This window comes from Phyllobates terribilis, unplaced genomic scaffold (assembly GCF_046119375.1).
Source record: "Phyllobates terribilis strain yellow unplaced genomic scaffold, ASM4611937v1 Scaffold_12__6_contigs__length_324123572, whole genome shotgun sequence".
Classification (NCBI taxonomy): domain Eukaryota; kingdom Metazoa; phylum Chordata; class Amphibia; order Anura; family Dendrobatidae; genus Phyllobates; species Phyllobates terribilis.
Window position 1 is genome coordinate 280,327,642 of NW_027362772.1, and position 15,932 is coordinate 280,343,573.

Genomic DNA, 15,932 nt, shown 5'->3' on the forward strand with positions numbered 1-15,932 from the left:
CAGTTTACACTTTATGAATACTCTTTAATACTCCCATCATTTTGTCGCCATATTTTTTCACTCCAGAGTTATAATTACTGCGCACTTCGGCTTCATTAATTCCTTAATGTAATTTCCGATCTTGTCATTAATTATACAAACACAGGAATAATTATATAAGAAGAAGCTGGACACATTGATACTTTGTCTTATAAACGTGAAGGAATCCTGGCTATAAATAAAAGGACGGCTAAGTGTAGAAGATTTATTAGGATGATATAAGTTCCGGAATTACTGCTAAGTGTGTTACCTATGAAAAAAAAAGATCAACCTACCGGAAATCAAATATTCTGAAGCGTTAGAGCAGATCAGTCACCAGATTTTATCATTATTATTCATTATTTTTTATTTATTTAATTTATTAATAATTATTTAATTTCTTACACCTGATGAGGCTGATGTACTTACATTTTACCAACCGTGTACGAAGTAGCTTATAATCCTGATATTGAAATGAGCATTTTTTGGAATCTGGCTAGAAGTGTTCATATTAATATCAGGTTTGGCTACGTTCAAAAAGGATTGTACAGTTATTGTGACATGGATTTTCATGGTGAGTACACCAGCCTCTTCAGATCTAAGTGAAGTTTAAATAGTAAAATCTTGCAATAGATCCACTTTTAATCAATCTTCTATTGAAATGCAAAAAGAAAAAATACCCAAAAATATAAACCCTAGAATTATCCATTGAGCTTTGAAGTCATTTCTTTGTTGAAACTGTTACTTTGTATAAGGCCTCGTGCACACAGCACAGTAATGATATTTTACAGATATAACATTTTTTATCATGGTGCAGCAAGATATCCCGATGCAGAAAGCTCAATGCATAACGCTGAGGTCAACTTTGGCCGCAACATGGGTCATGCATCCAAAAATGACTCTGTGCTTATGCCACATTGCAGCGTAATGCAGGTGAAGGGAGTCGCCTTGTGACCTGCAAGGTACTGCGGCCATGACAAGCAAGTCAGAAAAAGTCAGGACCAGTTGGACTATTCACAACTTGCTTGTCATAGCCGCGGTGCTTTGCAGGTCACAATGCATCACCATTATTCTGCATTACGATGCAATGTAGCGTCCGTACACAGCGATCTTTGGACGTGCAAACTCTGTCTCAGCCATAGAAGACCCATTTGATGTATACAAAGCGTTGGTCAAAAATTTGAGAACTATATTATCCACTGCATTAGATGAGCCCAGATATGATGTAAGGGACGGGTCCAAAAATTATTTAGTCCAAAAACAAACAGCAGAATTGTGAATTCAGCTCTGGGATATGATACAGTACAAGATATGTGAGACATAGTAAGTGATTTGACAATTATAGAGTAATTAATCTGATCTCTTCTGTTTTCAGCTTCAAACAAGTTGCCATTTTCCTTCTTTTCGCACCGGGGCTCCGGCATCGTTGTCATCCTCGTCATTGTCATCGCACTCATTGGAATCGGCCTCATCACGGCATGTGAGTACAGCGGCTCGTGTCACCTGCTGACCTGTGCAGAGTATCACTAAGGGGTGATGCACGTTATATACATATATCAGTCTGTTTATTAGGATTGGCCTCGGTATAACACGCACATCTGGATATAAGGCTGGGATCTATCGCTGACATTTGGAGCGAGTCTCACAGTCTTATACATGGTATGTGTGTGCAGCTGACAGGCGCTGACATCAGCTCTAGGTGACCGGATTTTTTCAGGGATTATGTCAATGTGCGCTCACTGATTATACTAATGCATTAATGTAGACTCCTCTAGGTCTGTGCTGCCTTAAGCTACACCTCCATACAGACCCCGAGAGGATAACAGGAACATCTCACATTCTCACATTACAGGTCTGGAAAAACTGGAGCTATGTGTTACACACACGCCGCTAGGTTCAGATAGGGCGAGACGGGTTTCATGAATTCGTTGGAATCCTGGGGGAACCGTTACTCAGGGCGACCATAAGCTGCAGCTTCTCTCAGGCACACGATAGATTCAATTACTGACCCGACACATCTGACAAGAGCCTTTTTCAACACTTTAACAGTGGAATTTAATCTGAAGCACGGCCAGTGCAATTCAGGGATATTACAGCAACAATCTTCATTACTGTACAGTCTGAGCTTCTTGAGCAACCGGCTCCACTAACAATACAGTAGTTTATTCACAGGGCACAGTATTACAGTATCTTCAGTAACATAATTCAGCATAGATTAGATCTCTTAGTAGCACACTTCTATGCATACACAACCACAGGCTTTTCCTTCACAAGGACACAATAGTACACAGCATTCTTTATCCTGCATGGAGATGGAGGGGGGAGGGTTTTATGAGGGAGATGATCCCTGTGACACAATTCCTTCCTGTCCTTATCTTTCTGCCCCATAATACTCTGCACTGTTAGTTCAGGGAGTTTATCTAACCTGTGTGTAGTTTCTCTCCTGATCTGAATCCTGTTCAGTTGCCTTCTGTCAGATACAGATAACACACCATCTTTCTCTTCAGCTTCAGCCAGACTACAATAACAACTCTCCCACAATCCCCCTGGGGCTCTGCTAAAACACTCCCTGTCTCCTGTGACTGTGTTAACCCCTCTAGCTGCAGGATGTTTCTGAAGCACAACACTTCCTGTCTCCTGTGCTTGTGTTATTTGTAACAGTTGCTGGATGCTTTGGAAGCAAAAGCACTAGTTCTGCATGTCACATATGACTTCCGTTTTTACCTGATTTATGAGACATTACAATCCCTGATCCATTGTGATCTGTTAGAACCTGCCATGACACATTATGATCTTCTACAACCCCCCATGATCCATGAACACCTATTCAAATCCATCATGATCTATTATGTTTTATTACAATTCTTTATGATCCATTGTGATCTGTTAAATCCTTCATAAACTATTATGTTAAAACCTGTGAAGACTAATGACCCATTATGATCTGTTACAATCCCCTCTGATCTATTATTATCTGTTACAATCATTCATGATCCATTATGATCTATTACTATGATCTACTTTTCCCCATGATCCACTTTGATCAATTACAATCCTTTACAATCAAATACAATCTGTTACAATCCACCATGATCCATTATGATCTATTACAATCCTTTATGATTCATTGCAATCTGTTGCAATCCTTCATGATTCATTATGATCTGTTAAAATAAACCATGATCCATTATGATCTGTTACAATCCACCATGATCCATTATGATCTTTTGCAATCCTTCATGATCCATTATGATCTGTTGAAATCCCTCATGATCTGTTACAATTCACCATGATCCATTATGATCTGTTACAATCATTATCCATTGTGATGAGTTGCAATCCACCATGACCCATTATGATCTGTTTCAATCCACCATGATCCATTATGATCTGTTGCAATTGTAGCACCCTGAGGATTCGGCTGCTACAGGGGTATTGCACCTCAACCCAGAGGTGTGATATTCCACTCCCGGGTAAGGATGGAGTGTGGAACTGAGCTCGGTAGGCTGCATGCACTACACACATCCCATTTCCGAGGGGCAGGCCGACGGTACTCCCACTTAGAAATGTGCAGGTACGACCGAGTCTGTTCCTGGCTGGAGTGGGAGGGGGGTGGTACATCCCAAGTAGTGTAGGGGCAGATAGGGGGAGCAGCCTGGGTAAAGATAGGAGCTCATTGGGTGCTGGTCACCTGAGCTCACACATAGAGGGAGTATATAAGGTGGGCACCATCAAAGATCAGGGTCAGTCTGTCAGAGTCGGTAAGAAGCAGAGGTCCAGATGAGCCTGCAGAGAGAGAGTGGAGCAGAGAAGGAAAGACCCAGAGAGGGAAAAAGAAAGGACTCTGAGAACCCAAATTCAATCCCCGGGTGAAGAGTCGGCAATAGGGTACCGGATCCCAAACTGGTGGGGGCAAAAGCACACCCTAGCCAGAGACCGGAGGCCGTGGGCAGCATCTGCCACGGCCACCCACCACATCCACCCCGAAGGCAAACCACGTGGAGGGTCAGGGAACCCAAGGCCAAGAGTCTCCCAACAGAAGGCCCGAGGGAGCTGGACCTAGGTGGATCACTAGTGGGGACGGCCAGAGGAAAGGACAGAAGGAGAGCTCAGGGTCACGCTCCGGACTTGTTTGGGGGTTTGCTGAATCCAGGACCTGGTGGACGCAGCACGGCTTGGGTGGTCACTTGAAGCTGGAGTGACCGGAACATCAGCAGTGAGTAAATACCTTAAACTGCACAACCCGACTCTGTCTTCACTTAACATCTATGCTGCACCACCACAACCCCCATCCTCTGCACCTGACCCCCTGAGGCTATACCCCACCCGTTGGGGGTTATACTACCAAAAGCTGCACCAACACCATCAGCCTCAGCGGACCCTGCTGCAGCGGCGGCCATAGTGACCGCAATACAACGGGTGGCGTAGTCGACATTAAGAACTTTATAACATCTGTAGGACTGCCACATACTCTGAGCTTGACACCCTGGGCACGGACCGGGTCACAGCCACTCGGAAGACTACAACTCCCATCTGATCCGGCTCCGGATATTCCCCTAAAGAATATGGCCCAGGGGGCGCGTCAACTTTGGCGTAGTCGGCAGGATTACGTGCCCACAACAACCGGGTACTGCGTGCCTGAAGAAAAGAACAAGTTTACCTCAAAAAGAAGTCTCCTGCCGGTTCCGGAGGGTCCCCGCCATCGGACTCCATCACAGATCGATTCCCGCCGGTTGTCCGCCATTAACAGCTTTTTCCCGCCATTTGCAGAGTTTCCCGCCACTGGGAGACGATTCCCGCCATTTCCAAAGGTTTCCCGCCTTGGAAGAGCGGACGCCATTATGGGCGTGCCAGAGGATGGCAAGAGGTCACCTCCCATCGTGGGCCAGGACCGAAAATGGCGCCAAAAGTGGAAACCGCCCCCACCAACAGAGACTGTGATGCTAGAGGTGTCTGTCAGCGTGAAAGAACTGCCCCTGGAGCTGACAATCACCAAGTGGCCCCGGGACCGCCCTCGAAGTGGGAGGACTGAGAAGAAGAGAACAAAGATGGGTGTCGCTTGGAGCAGTCTGGAGCGAGCGCACCCGGAGGCAAGAAGCATGGAGAAGAGTATCGGAGGAGCTTACCCGGAGATGGCGAGAAAGCAGAGCAGCACCGGCCCGTTGGCCAGGAGCCTGCTAGAAACAGAGGAGGGAGAGCAGAGCAGCACCGGCCCGCTGGCCAGGAGCCTGCTGGAGACAACAGAAGGAGAGCAGAGCAGCACCGACCCGTTGGTCAGGAGCCTGCTAGAAGCAACGACCCCACTAGGCCTAGTGGAGGTCCTAGCACAGCTCCCCCGAGACCGGGAGTGTGCGCAGACCGCTCTGGAGGGCCTCGCAAGGAGGATGGCCCGGGTGCAACGAGAGACGTTGGCGCAGTGGAGCCGAGAGATGGCCCAGCGGACCGAGACTCGTCAGCGGAGCACGCCACCCGAGACGAGGAGACAGACCGCCTCTGAGGATGGCGCAGGAGGACTGAAGGCCGGAGACGGCGCCGAGAAGGGAGCCGAACGAAGGGAGGCAGGTAAAGGGGACGTCTCTACCCCAAGCCGGGAAACCGCGTGCCTGCCCCAGCTCCCCGTCGCAGAGCCCGAAGTACCCCCTGCTGTGCCCGTAACCGCAACGTCACCGCCACAGACTAGGCCTCAACCGGAAGCCGCAGCCGCGACCCCTGTGACGTCACACGCCTCGACCCCGAGCGTGACCAAGCAGGAAGTACCACCAGCCTGGTCGCAAGGCCTAGTACCCCCGGGCGCCGCAATACCAACAGCGCCCCCTACCTCCGCGGAGCCCCCGGCCTGGTCGCAGGGCCAAGTAGCCCAGGGTGCCGCCGTCCTTACGGTGCCCTTCACCTTCCAGATACCCCAGGCCTGGCCGCAAGGCCCGGGCAACCCGGGCGCCACCACCACCGCGCCCATAAGACCAAGAGTGCCGCATCTGGGAGAAGATCTGTTCGCCCAACACACATGGCCGGACGGGCAGCCCTTTGTCTGGCCCAGGGAGTACTACGAACAAGAGCTCCAAAAGAGGGCAAGGCCCATGTGTGAACCCCTGATCCCGGCTCCAAAGCCCGTAAAAAGGATCTCGCCCCCGCTAGAAGAGGCCCAATTTGAGTGGGACCCCACCGGAGAAGATCTCATGGGGTTCACTCAGGAGACTCGGGCAGCTGCAGCGGAGCGTGCTGAGTGCTGCCGCCAACAACTCGAGGTCTTTGAGAGGGAGCGGAGAGAGAGGCGGGTCCGGGAACAACAAGCCCAGATAAGGAGCGCGGAGCAGAAGAGCCGGGCCAGGAGAGACCCCCGTGCAGCGCATAGTCTCCGCACCACCGGGACTGTGATCAAGTTTAACATGCAGCATGGGTGGGGCTTCATCCGAGACCACCGCACCCCAGGCGACGTCTTCGTGACCAGGAGAGACGTTGAGTCCCGCCTACCGGAGGGACACAGAGGTCGTGACCTTTACATCGGGGACGAGGTCACCTTCACCCGGCACAAGTGTGCCAAAGGACCCTACGCCCTCCATGTGCATCGCCTGACGGAGGAAGAGCTGCGGTGTGAGGAGGAAGAACAAGAGGACCCGGACGGGTCTGAAGCTAAAGGTAACCACAAAGAAAGAGCAGGAGGACGCCGTCGTTAAGTACAGCAGAGTACAAGCTGTATATAGTTGCCCGTCGGGGCACACTGAACTGTTGCTAATATAGTCCCCGTTGGGACCAGCAAGTGTGAACTGTTTACCCGTTTATCCCTTAAATCCCACTGACCGAGGACTGAGAGCGGTCATTCCTCCCTAATACCTGGCCGAGGACTGAGAGCGGCCATATCCCCTGTATATAGTTGCGCGTCCTAAAGCGCTCCCTACTGGTTTTAAAGGAAAGCCACGAGTTTTTTCAAGAAAAGACTGTCGCACTTTACCCGGTCACACGTTGCACAGTGACCGGAGGAGGAGCAGAGGCGACGAGAATGTTATTTGTATGAAAAGTTTTCTGATATATATATGATATTTTATATGTTTTTACTATGTTGTTTATATGAAAAAAATTTGTATGTTTTGTGGTGTTTTGTTCTTACAGCCCGAGGACGTGCTGTGATTTACCAGGGGGGAATGTAGCACCCTGAGGATTCGGCTGCTACAGGGGTATTGCACCTCAACCCAGAGGTGTGATATTCCACTCCCGGGTAAGGATGGAGTGTGGAACTGAGCTCGGTAGGCTGCATGCACTACACACATCCCATTTCCGAGGGGCAGGCCGACGGTACTCCCACTTAGAAATGTGCAGGTACGACCGAGTCTGTTCCTGGCTGGAGTGGGAGGGGGGTGGTACATCCCAAGTAGTGTAGGGGCAGATAGGGGGAGCAGCCTGGGTAAAGATAGGAGCTCATTGGGTGCTGGTCACCTGAGCTCACACATAGAGGGAGTATATAAGGTGGGCACCATCAAAGATCAGGGTCAGTCTGTCAGAGTCGGTAAGAAGCAGAGGTCCAGATGAGCCTGCAGAGAGAGAGTGGAGCAGAGAAGGAAAGACCCAGAGAGGGAAAAAGAAAGGACTCTGAGAACCCAAATTCAATCCCCGGGTGAAGAGTCGGCAATAGGGTACCGGATCCCAAACTGGTGGGGGCAAAAGCACACCCTAGCCAGAGACCGGAGGCCGTGGGCAGCATCTGCCACGGCCACCCACCACATCCACCCCGAAGGCAAACCACGTGGAGGGTCAGGGAACCCAAGGCCAAGGGTCTCCCAACAGAAGGCCCGAGGGAGCTGGACCTAGGTGGATCACTAGTGGGGACGGCCAGAGGAAAGGACAGAAGGAGAGCTCAGGGTCACGCTCCGGACTTGTTTGGGGGTTTGCTGAATCCAGGACCTGGTGGACGCAGCACGGCTCGGGTGGTCACTTGAAGCTGGAGTGACCGGAACATCAGCAGTGAGTAAATACCTTAAACTGCACAACCCGACTCTGTCTTCACTTAACATCTATGCTGCACCACCACAACCCCCATCCTCTGCACCTGACCCCCTGAGGCTATACCCCACCCGTTGGGGGTTATACTACCAAAAGCTGCACCAACACCATCAGCCTCAGCGGACCCTGCTGCAGCGGCGGCCATAGTGACCGCAATACAACGGGTGGCGTAGTCGACATTAAGAACTTTATAACATCTGTAGGACTGCCACATACTCTGAGCTTGACACCCTGGGCACGGACCGGGTCACAGCCACTCGGAAGACTACAACTCCCATCTGATCCGGCTCCGGATATTCCCCTAAAGAATATGGCCCAGGGGGCGCGTCACAATCCCTCGTGATCCATTATGATCTGTGACAATCCCTCATGATCCATTATGATCTGTTGCAATCCCTCATGATCTATTATGATCTATTACAATAAACCATAATCTATTATGATCTGTTACAATCCACCATGATTCATTATGATGTGTTACAATCGCTTATTATCCATTATGATCTGTCGCAATCCTTCATGATCCATTGTGATCTGTTGCAATCCCTCATGATTCATTGTGATCTGTTGCAATCCCTCATGATCAATTGTGATCTGTCACAATCCCTCATGATCCATTGTAATCTGTTGCAATCCCTCATGATTCATTGTGATCTGTTGCAATCCCTCATGATCCAATATGATCTGTTAAAATACACCATGATCCATGATACAAAGTATGGCCAAATGACAGCCATCTAATGTGCATGGTCGGCTTTATTCTATTTCTGGCAATCATCATCCTATATGAATGCCACGCGGACAGTAATGCAGACACACCAGTCCAACTGCACCATTAGGGCATTATCATACTGGATTTACCTGCTCCGTGCAGCACAATACATGCATTGTCAACACCTTCATCTTTGCAAACCATACCTGTTTCCTTTCAATCTAATGCTCAGACAGCCATTTATCTATTCTCTATGGGAGAGAGGAATAAGCTGCTGCCACACACTTGTGGCAGAGGCTTATGTTGCATGTGAAGAAAAAAAAAGTATCAGGCACATTGAAATTCAACATGCTCCATCGTTCTTTCCCCTCCACTGCTTGTATAAAAGAGTCAGGTCACACATTTGCACATTAGATGGTTTTCCAATCCTTCCAAAAACAGCAGGTACAACTGACATTTATCTAATGTGAACTGCTCCCTTAAGGGTCTGGTTTTGGAGAATATGTAATAAGGAAATCCATCAGTGTTTTTTTTTTAAAAAGCCATGCAGAAGAAGTTAAAGGAGATGGACACCTTTGGGGTGTTTTTTTTTACTTAAAGGGGTTGTCCCAAGAAGAGAAGTACATTTTAATTAATAGATCATGGAATATTAAGCAGTTCCATAATGGGATGTGTTTAAGAAAAATGTTGCTGTGCTGAGATAATCTTATGAAGGAGTCCTTGCTGTGTACTGTGTAATGGCTGTGCCTAACCATGTAGAGATGCTGTAGCTGATGGTCGCACAAACACAGCTTCTGGCAAGGAGAGGAAGCGTAAGTGAATATACTGAAGTCAATGGCAGGGACTCTTTCAACTTCTGAGGTAAGACATTTGGTGGACATAGCTAGTTTCCGTGATCTATTGAGTAAAATGTACTTTTGTTCACGGGATAACCCATTTAGATGCATACATGTTAGCCTGCAATAAAAATGTTGGTACTATTTAGTTTCTACAGCCTCTGTGTATCAAAATACATAACAGACGTGCAGAATGAGTCAACAGTGAATCTGTCAGTGAGCTCATTCTGAGGGCAAGGTAAATCAGTTTACAAGATGATTGAGGAGAAGAAAGATAAGCGTTACAAATCAGGATGAGCTCACTGATGGATTCACCGGTAACTCATTATGTAGTGTGATACATAGAGGCTGTAGAAGCCAAACTGTACAGCATTTATAATGAAAGCCAATTGAAAAAAAAGTTTTCAGCCAAGAATACAAGCATTTAAGTAAAAAAAATGCTCCCAGTGCTGTGAATATCCCATGATTGCTGTGCAGACTTTCCATCTGGTGTGACTTTGCTGTTCGTACAGATTCGCTGCTCTTCTGCAGAGCCTCCATAGGAGTAATGTAATGTGAAGTGGCAGAACCCTTTGCATATCTTCATCATGTACATATTTGATAACAATCGAAGGTGACAGGTTCTCTTTTAGGATTAGATTTGAGATCATCAAACCGATGATAGTGATTTTATTAGAACCTCTCCTTGCATACAGGAAACAATCAGAACACCTGAAGGACTGAAACCTTTAGACTAACTGCAGACATAGCGCAAATTTCCAACACGTATCCAAAACGCCATGATTTTGCTGAAAGTTTGCAGTTAAATTCATTGACAAATTTGCCACTTATGACCCTGAGTGTAAACTTCGGTACTTTACAACAGTTTGGCCATTAGAATCCATATTTGCAAAAAAGTCAGAAGATAAAGAAACAGAAGATTGTATTGTACACTGAGTTATCACATTAGTAGAAACCATTGCCAAACAGTAGATAGAAATTAGATGTGCAGAATAAGGCTATATACACTTTCATACATTTTGTTTTTAATGTTCAGTTGCTTCCTGAGTGTAAAGTTATGCAACTTTCTAAATAGTCTTAATTAAAAATGTACTACCATTTAGCTGCTACAGAGAGTCTGTAAGTGCTTTATCTAGCTGAGTGCTCTGCAAAAAAAGTTACAAATCTGCCAGAGCTCCTGCTCCTGGTTCTGACAGCTCTCTCTTTGCTCTCCCTTGCTTCTCTCAGTGTTAGGCCATGTTCACACATTCAGTATTTGGACAGTATTTGACATCAGTATTTGTAAGCCAAAATCAAGAGTGCAACAATCAGAGGTAAAGTAGAATAGAAACACGTCACCACTTCTGCATTTTTCACCCACTCCTGATTTTAGTTTACAAATACTGATGTAAAATACTGACCAAATACTGAATGTGTGAACATGGCCTTAGAGATAGCAGGAAGGATGGGGAAGGGTTGTATACAGATTTTCACAGTGTGGACATCGAAGAAAGTAAATACAGTTTCCGAAAGAGCAGAGAAAACAGGCTACAGATAAGGAGAAAATAAGTGCAGGATAGAAGCTGTGCTGATACACGACCTAGTAAAGACGTGCACAAAGTTCACATCCAGCCCGTATTACTGGGAGAGACACTCCCGCAAGAGAAAAATCTTGGATCAGGCTGCATTCTGAACATGAATGAAGATTTGTAAACTGAACCGTAGTGCAATTTGTATCAACTACAGACAATCACTAGCAAGTACAAAAAAATATATTTTTCATGTGAAAGGAGCCCATAGCTTTTAAATATCCTAAGACCTGGTTCATCAGGTACACTTGAGTCTTTTCAAGAATTTGCACAGACTCCACATGCATTAAAAAATATACACATACAGTACTGTGCAGAAGGTTTGCACAGTTGTAGAAAATGGTGGTAAGAATGCTTTAAAACAAATAGAAGTGTTTTAGTTTATTTTAATCTATTCACAAAATATTAAGAGAATGAGCAAAAGAGAAATATAAATCACATCAATCTTTGTTGTGACCACCCTTTGACTCCATCAATTCTTCTAGTTACTTTTCCAAACTTTTTGTTGTTCCAAACATCTTGTAGAACCAACCACAGATCTTCTGTGTATGAGGCTTGTGCAGATCCTTCTTTCCCTACACGTGATCCCAGACAGACTGCATGATGTGAGATCAGGGCTCCATGGGGCAGGTTCATCACTTCTTTGTTCTTAATGACGTCGGCTGGATGTTTGGGGTCATTGTTCTGTTGCAGATTAAATTTGGAGCCAATCAGACGCCTTCCTGATGTATTATTAGATGGATAAGTGTCTGCCTGCAATTCTCCGCATTGGAAACACCATTAATCCTAACCAAATCCCCAACTTCATTTGGTGAAATTCAGCCCCAAACTTGTAGGACCCTCCACCATGCTTCACTGTTCCTGCAGACCCTCATTATTGTGCCGCTCTCCAGCCCTTCAGTGAACAAACTGCCTTCTGTTACAGCCAAATATTTCACATTTTGACTCATCAGTCCAGAGTGCCTGCTGACATTTTTCTACACCTTGATTAGTATGTTAGTGTAGAGTTTAGTCACTAGACCTTATTTCCGTGTGGGAGGTAAAGTTTTTCACCACAATTCTCCCACGAAGACCACTTCTGGCCAGACATCTCCATTATGTAGATGAGTGTAGCTGGTCCCACTGGTTGCTGACTGTTCTGAGCTGATGGCACTGCTGGACATTGTCCAATTTTGAAAGGAAATAAGCATGATATGTCTTTCATCTGCTGCACTAAGTTTCCTTAGCTGACCACAGCGTATATGGTCCTCATTATTGCCCATTTCTTGGTGTCCTCAGGGCTGCTGAGAAATCCAGGCAAATCCTGGACATCATGTAATCCCATTAGGGAAGCATCTGATTGGCTCCAAATATATTTTGCAGCTGAATAACGACCCCAAACATCCAGCAAATGTTAATAAGAACAAGGAGTTCTGTAAAGGGTGATACGGCCCCTTCGAGCCCTGATCTTTACATCTACAAGTGTGTGGAATTACATGAAGAGACAGAAAGATCTGTACAAGCTTCATACACAGAAGATCTGTAGTTAGTTCTCCAAGATGTTTGCAAAAAACTCCCTTCAGACTAATATTGTATTTATATATAGTGATATATCAAATATAGAGATAACATCGTAGACTCCTGGACAAGCAATGACACGTCATTAATGTGTCCCAGTAGCATAAACTCAGCTACTGAACCAGTACTGTCACTAAAAGGAAAGTGCTCACTCCCCCCGCAGCAACAAGGAAGTAAGGAGACTGCAGAGCTGTGTGCTGCTCAAGACACAACTTGAGAATAACCCCTCAAACACATATTGCTATACAGACTGGAAAGCAGTGCAAAGGTTTTACTGATGTCTTAAAGTTGAATTCGATCTATTAAACTCCATCCTACAGATAAATGGAGCTGCCACATGTTAGATGCCGTTACACATGCTCGATCGATTGATATTGAGGTGACACCAGACAAACCAGTTTGCATTATGCAACCATGTCCTGCATCATGAGCTTGATACCATTACTGCTTTCCTCTTTTTTTTTCCAGATAAATTTAATGCATTCGGGAGCTTGAGTTCTTCAGGCCCGTCCAAAGAGAAATGCTTTTCCAACAAGACTTTGTGCAATGGAATCGCAGAGTGTTCCGAAGGAGGAGACGAGGCTGGATGCGGTAATATTACTCTACTTCTCTTGTCATACAGAAGAATGAGATTAAAGGCGGCGAGAAAGAAAGATTTGGGTGAAAACTGAGACATGTTCACAATAACAAGGAAATCAGATGATCCTGAGCATCCAATATAATATGGCTACCGTGAGACATAACGGAGAACATCTCAGCTACTAATCAGTGGTCGGCTTTATGGTTACAACGACAATATAGAAAGTTCTACAAACAGTGTAGACATCTAAAAAGCAACACTCCCAAATATATTGGCTCATTCCTGAGCAGAGCTCCATTACAATAAAAATATTAGGTATTATTGAGTAAATGCACACTTCCCAGGTGGTCTAAGGTAGTAGTAGCAACGGGGGTTTATGTCTACTTCCTTAGCTGTCTAGAGTAGTAGGGAAATTAATGGCTGTGTCCCTGGTGGTCCAGGGTGAGAAGTGGGTTCGAGCCTTTTTTCCTTGCAGTTTATGGCAGTGTAGAGGTTAATGGTTGCATGCTTGGGGGTCTAGAGTAATATATTTGTAATTTCTTCCCTAGCTGTTTAGGGTAGTTGAAAGGTTAATGTCTGCTTCCCTGGTGGTCTAGGGTAATGTCTAGAATCCATGTCTTATTCCCTAGCTGTTTAAAGTTGTAAAAAGTCAATGGTACTTCCCTGGTGGTCTAAAAAATAGATTTGTCACTTCTTCCCTAGCTGTTTAGGTTAGTTGAAACGTTAATGGCATTTCCCTGGTGGTCTAGGGCAATGTCTAAAGTTAATACCTAATTCCCTAGCTGTTTTAGATTGTAAGAAGTTAATAGCACTTCCCTGGTGGTCTAGGGTAATGTCTAGAATCCATGTCTTATTCTCTAGCTGTTTAAAGTTGTAAGAAGTTAATCGTACTTCCCTGGTGGTCTAAAAAATAGATTTGTCACTTCTTCCCTAGCTGTTTAGGTTAGTTGAAAGGTTAATGGCACTTCCCTGGTGGTCTAGGGCAATGTCTAGAGTCTATGATGTCTTCCTTAGACATTTCCCTGGTGGTCTAGTCTAAGAGTGGCACATGCCTTCGCCTCTAGCTGTCTAGGATAATAGAGATCTTAATTAATTATTGCTTCTCTGGAGGTCTTTGATAACAAAATAATTAATGGCTTCTTCCCAGGTAGCCTGGTGTTGTGATGGGATTAATAGATGCTCGTTATAGTTTACAGTTTTAATTGGGGGAATTCATTTTAGTTTTCCTTGTGGATCATTCTTGACCTTTCCCAATATAAGAGCAGGTGCCGGCGATCCTATTTTTAACAAAACATCGGATTGCACTCAGACCAATGTTATTTTATGGGGTCGTACACATATCCGATATTTTTCCTAGGACAGAGTCTGTCCAAGGAAAAAAATTTCAGCACTCTCGATTTGCATCCGATATTTGGATCGCACTCGACCATGCAAGTCAATGAATGCGTGGAAAAAATTGGACTGCACTTGGATGACATCAGAGTGCAGACCGATTTCCACGGACTGACAAAATGGAAAAGGTGGAGAATTTTTTTTTCTATCTTCTCCTCATCAGAAAAAATCGGATCACTCCGATCAGAGTGTGATTAGCCTTAAAGTGAGCGCAACTGAAAAAAAACTTAACCGAAAAAAAATGAACTGGAGTATAAGTTGGTATGCATGCGAAATAGGAGCATGTTCACACTGCCCATTATACAAACAAAACCCAAGACAGAAACAAAATGAACATATACCCTGCTGTAAGTGAATAATTATAAGCAATATAGTGCAGATAAAGTTCAGGGTACTTAGTAACACACCATTACTGATTAAAAAAAAGCACCAAAGCCATCCCACCAGCGTCAAGGTGACCCAAATTTGGGATAGTCCTTTCCTGGTTTCAATACTAGAGGTTAGGACCAGTTCACCTTGACGCTGGTGGGATGGCTTTGATGATTTTTTTTGTTACTAAGTACCCAATGTTATTCACCTGCACTATTGCTGTTACTTATTTACTTACCGCAGGGGATATGTTCATTTTGTTTCTGTCCTGTTTTTTTTTTTTAAGTGGACGCAGCATAGAAGTTTTTTTTCTGGCTCAGTGATAACATTATACACCGATTGCCTGGCATTGCATTTTCATTGACCTGACCCCGATATTCAATTCAATTCTCTTACTCCTAACAGTTCGCTTTATGTGGGATAATTCACTTCTTCAAGTCATGTCTCGAAACCAGGAGAACCTGTGGCTACCAGTCTGCTCTACAGGGGTCAATAATAACTTTGCCTCTTACGTGTGCCAACGCTTCGGATTTCAGGAGTGAGTATTACCGGAACTTTGACATTTTCTTTATCCTTTACCATCAGATCGGAGCGGAATACCTATATGCACTGTCAAAAACTTTTTTTTCAATGTAGATATGGAGAAATGGTCACTTTGTCCCTGTTTATAGAGCATTTAGCTGCCTTTTGTTGCACTTTTTCCTTGTCAGACACTTTTCACTTTCATTTTTCACAAGCCTGCATCTTCATCAGACCGCCAATGTACTGATACTACACTCCTAATTTCCTGCTTTTGCGATACATCCTGTGCATTTTGGACTAAATTAGGGCAGACCTAACATTCTATTCTGTGTATTTCCTGGCATCAGCTTCTTTTTGGAAAAACTTAGGTGCAAACTACCCAT

At 45.3% G+C, this 15,932-nt stretch overlaps 1 protein-coding gene across 2 annotated transcripts in view; it reads left to right on the forward strand.

Moving 5' to 3' along the window:
• TMPRSS13 (transmembrane serine protease 13) overlaps positions 1-15,932 on the forward strand; it is a 44,093-nt gene that overhangs the window by 11,734 nt on the left and 16,427 nt on the right. For both annotated transcript variants that reach the window (XM_073657061.1, XM_073657062.1), the window contains 3 exons: positions 1,394-1,498; positions 13,155-13,277; positions 15,433-15,565. In XM_073657061.1, coding sequence (XP_073513162.1) covers positions 1,394-1,498; positions 13,155-13,277; positions 15,433-15,565 — 361 coding nt within the window. The remainder of the gene's footprint in view (positions 1-1,393; positions 1,499-13,154; positions 13,278-15,432; positions 15,566-15,932) is intronic.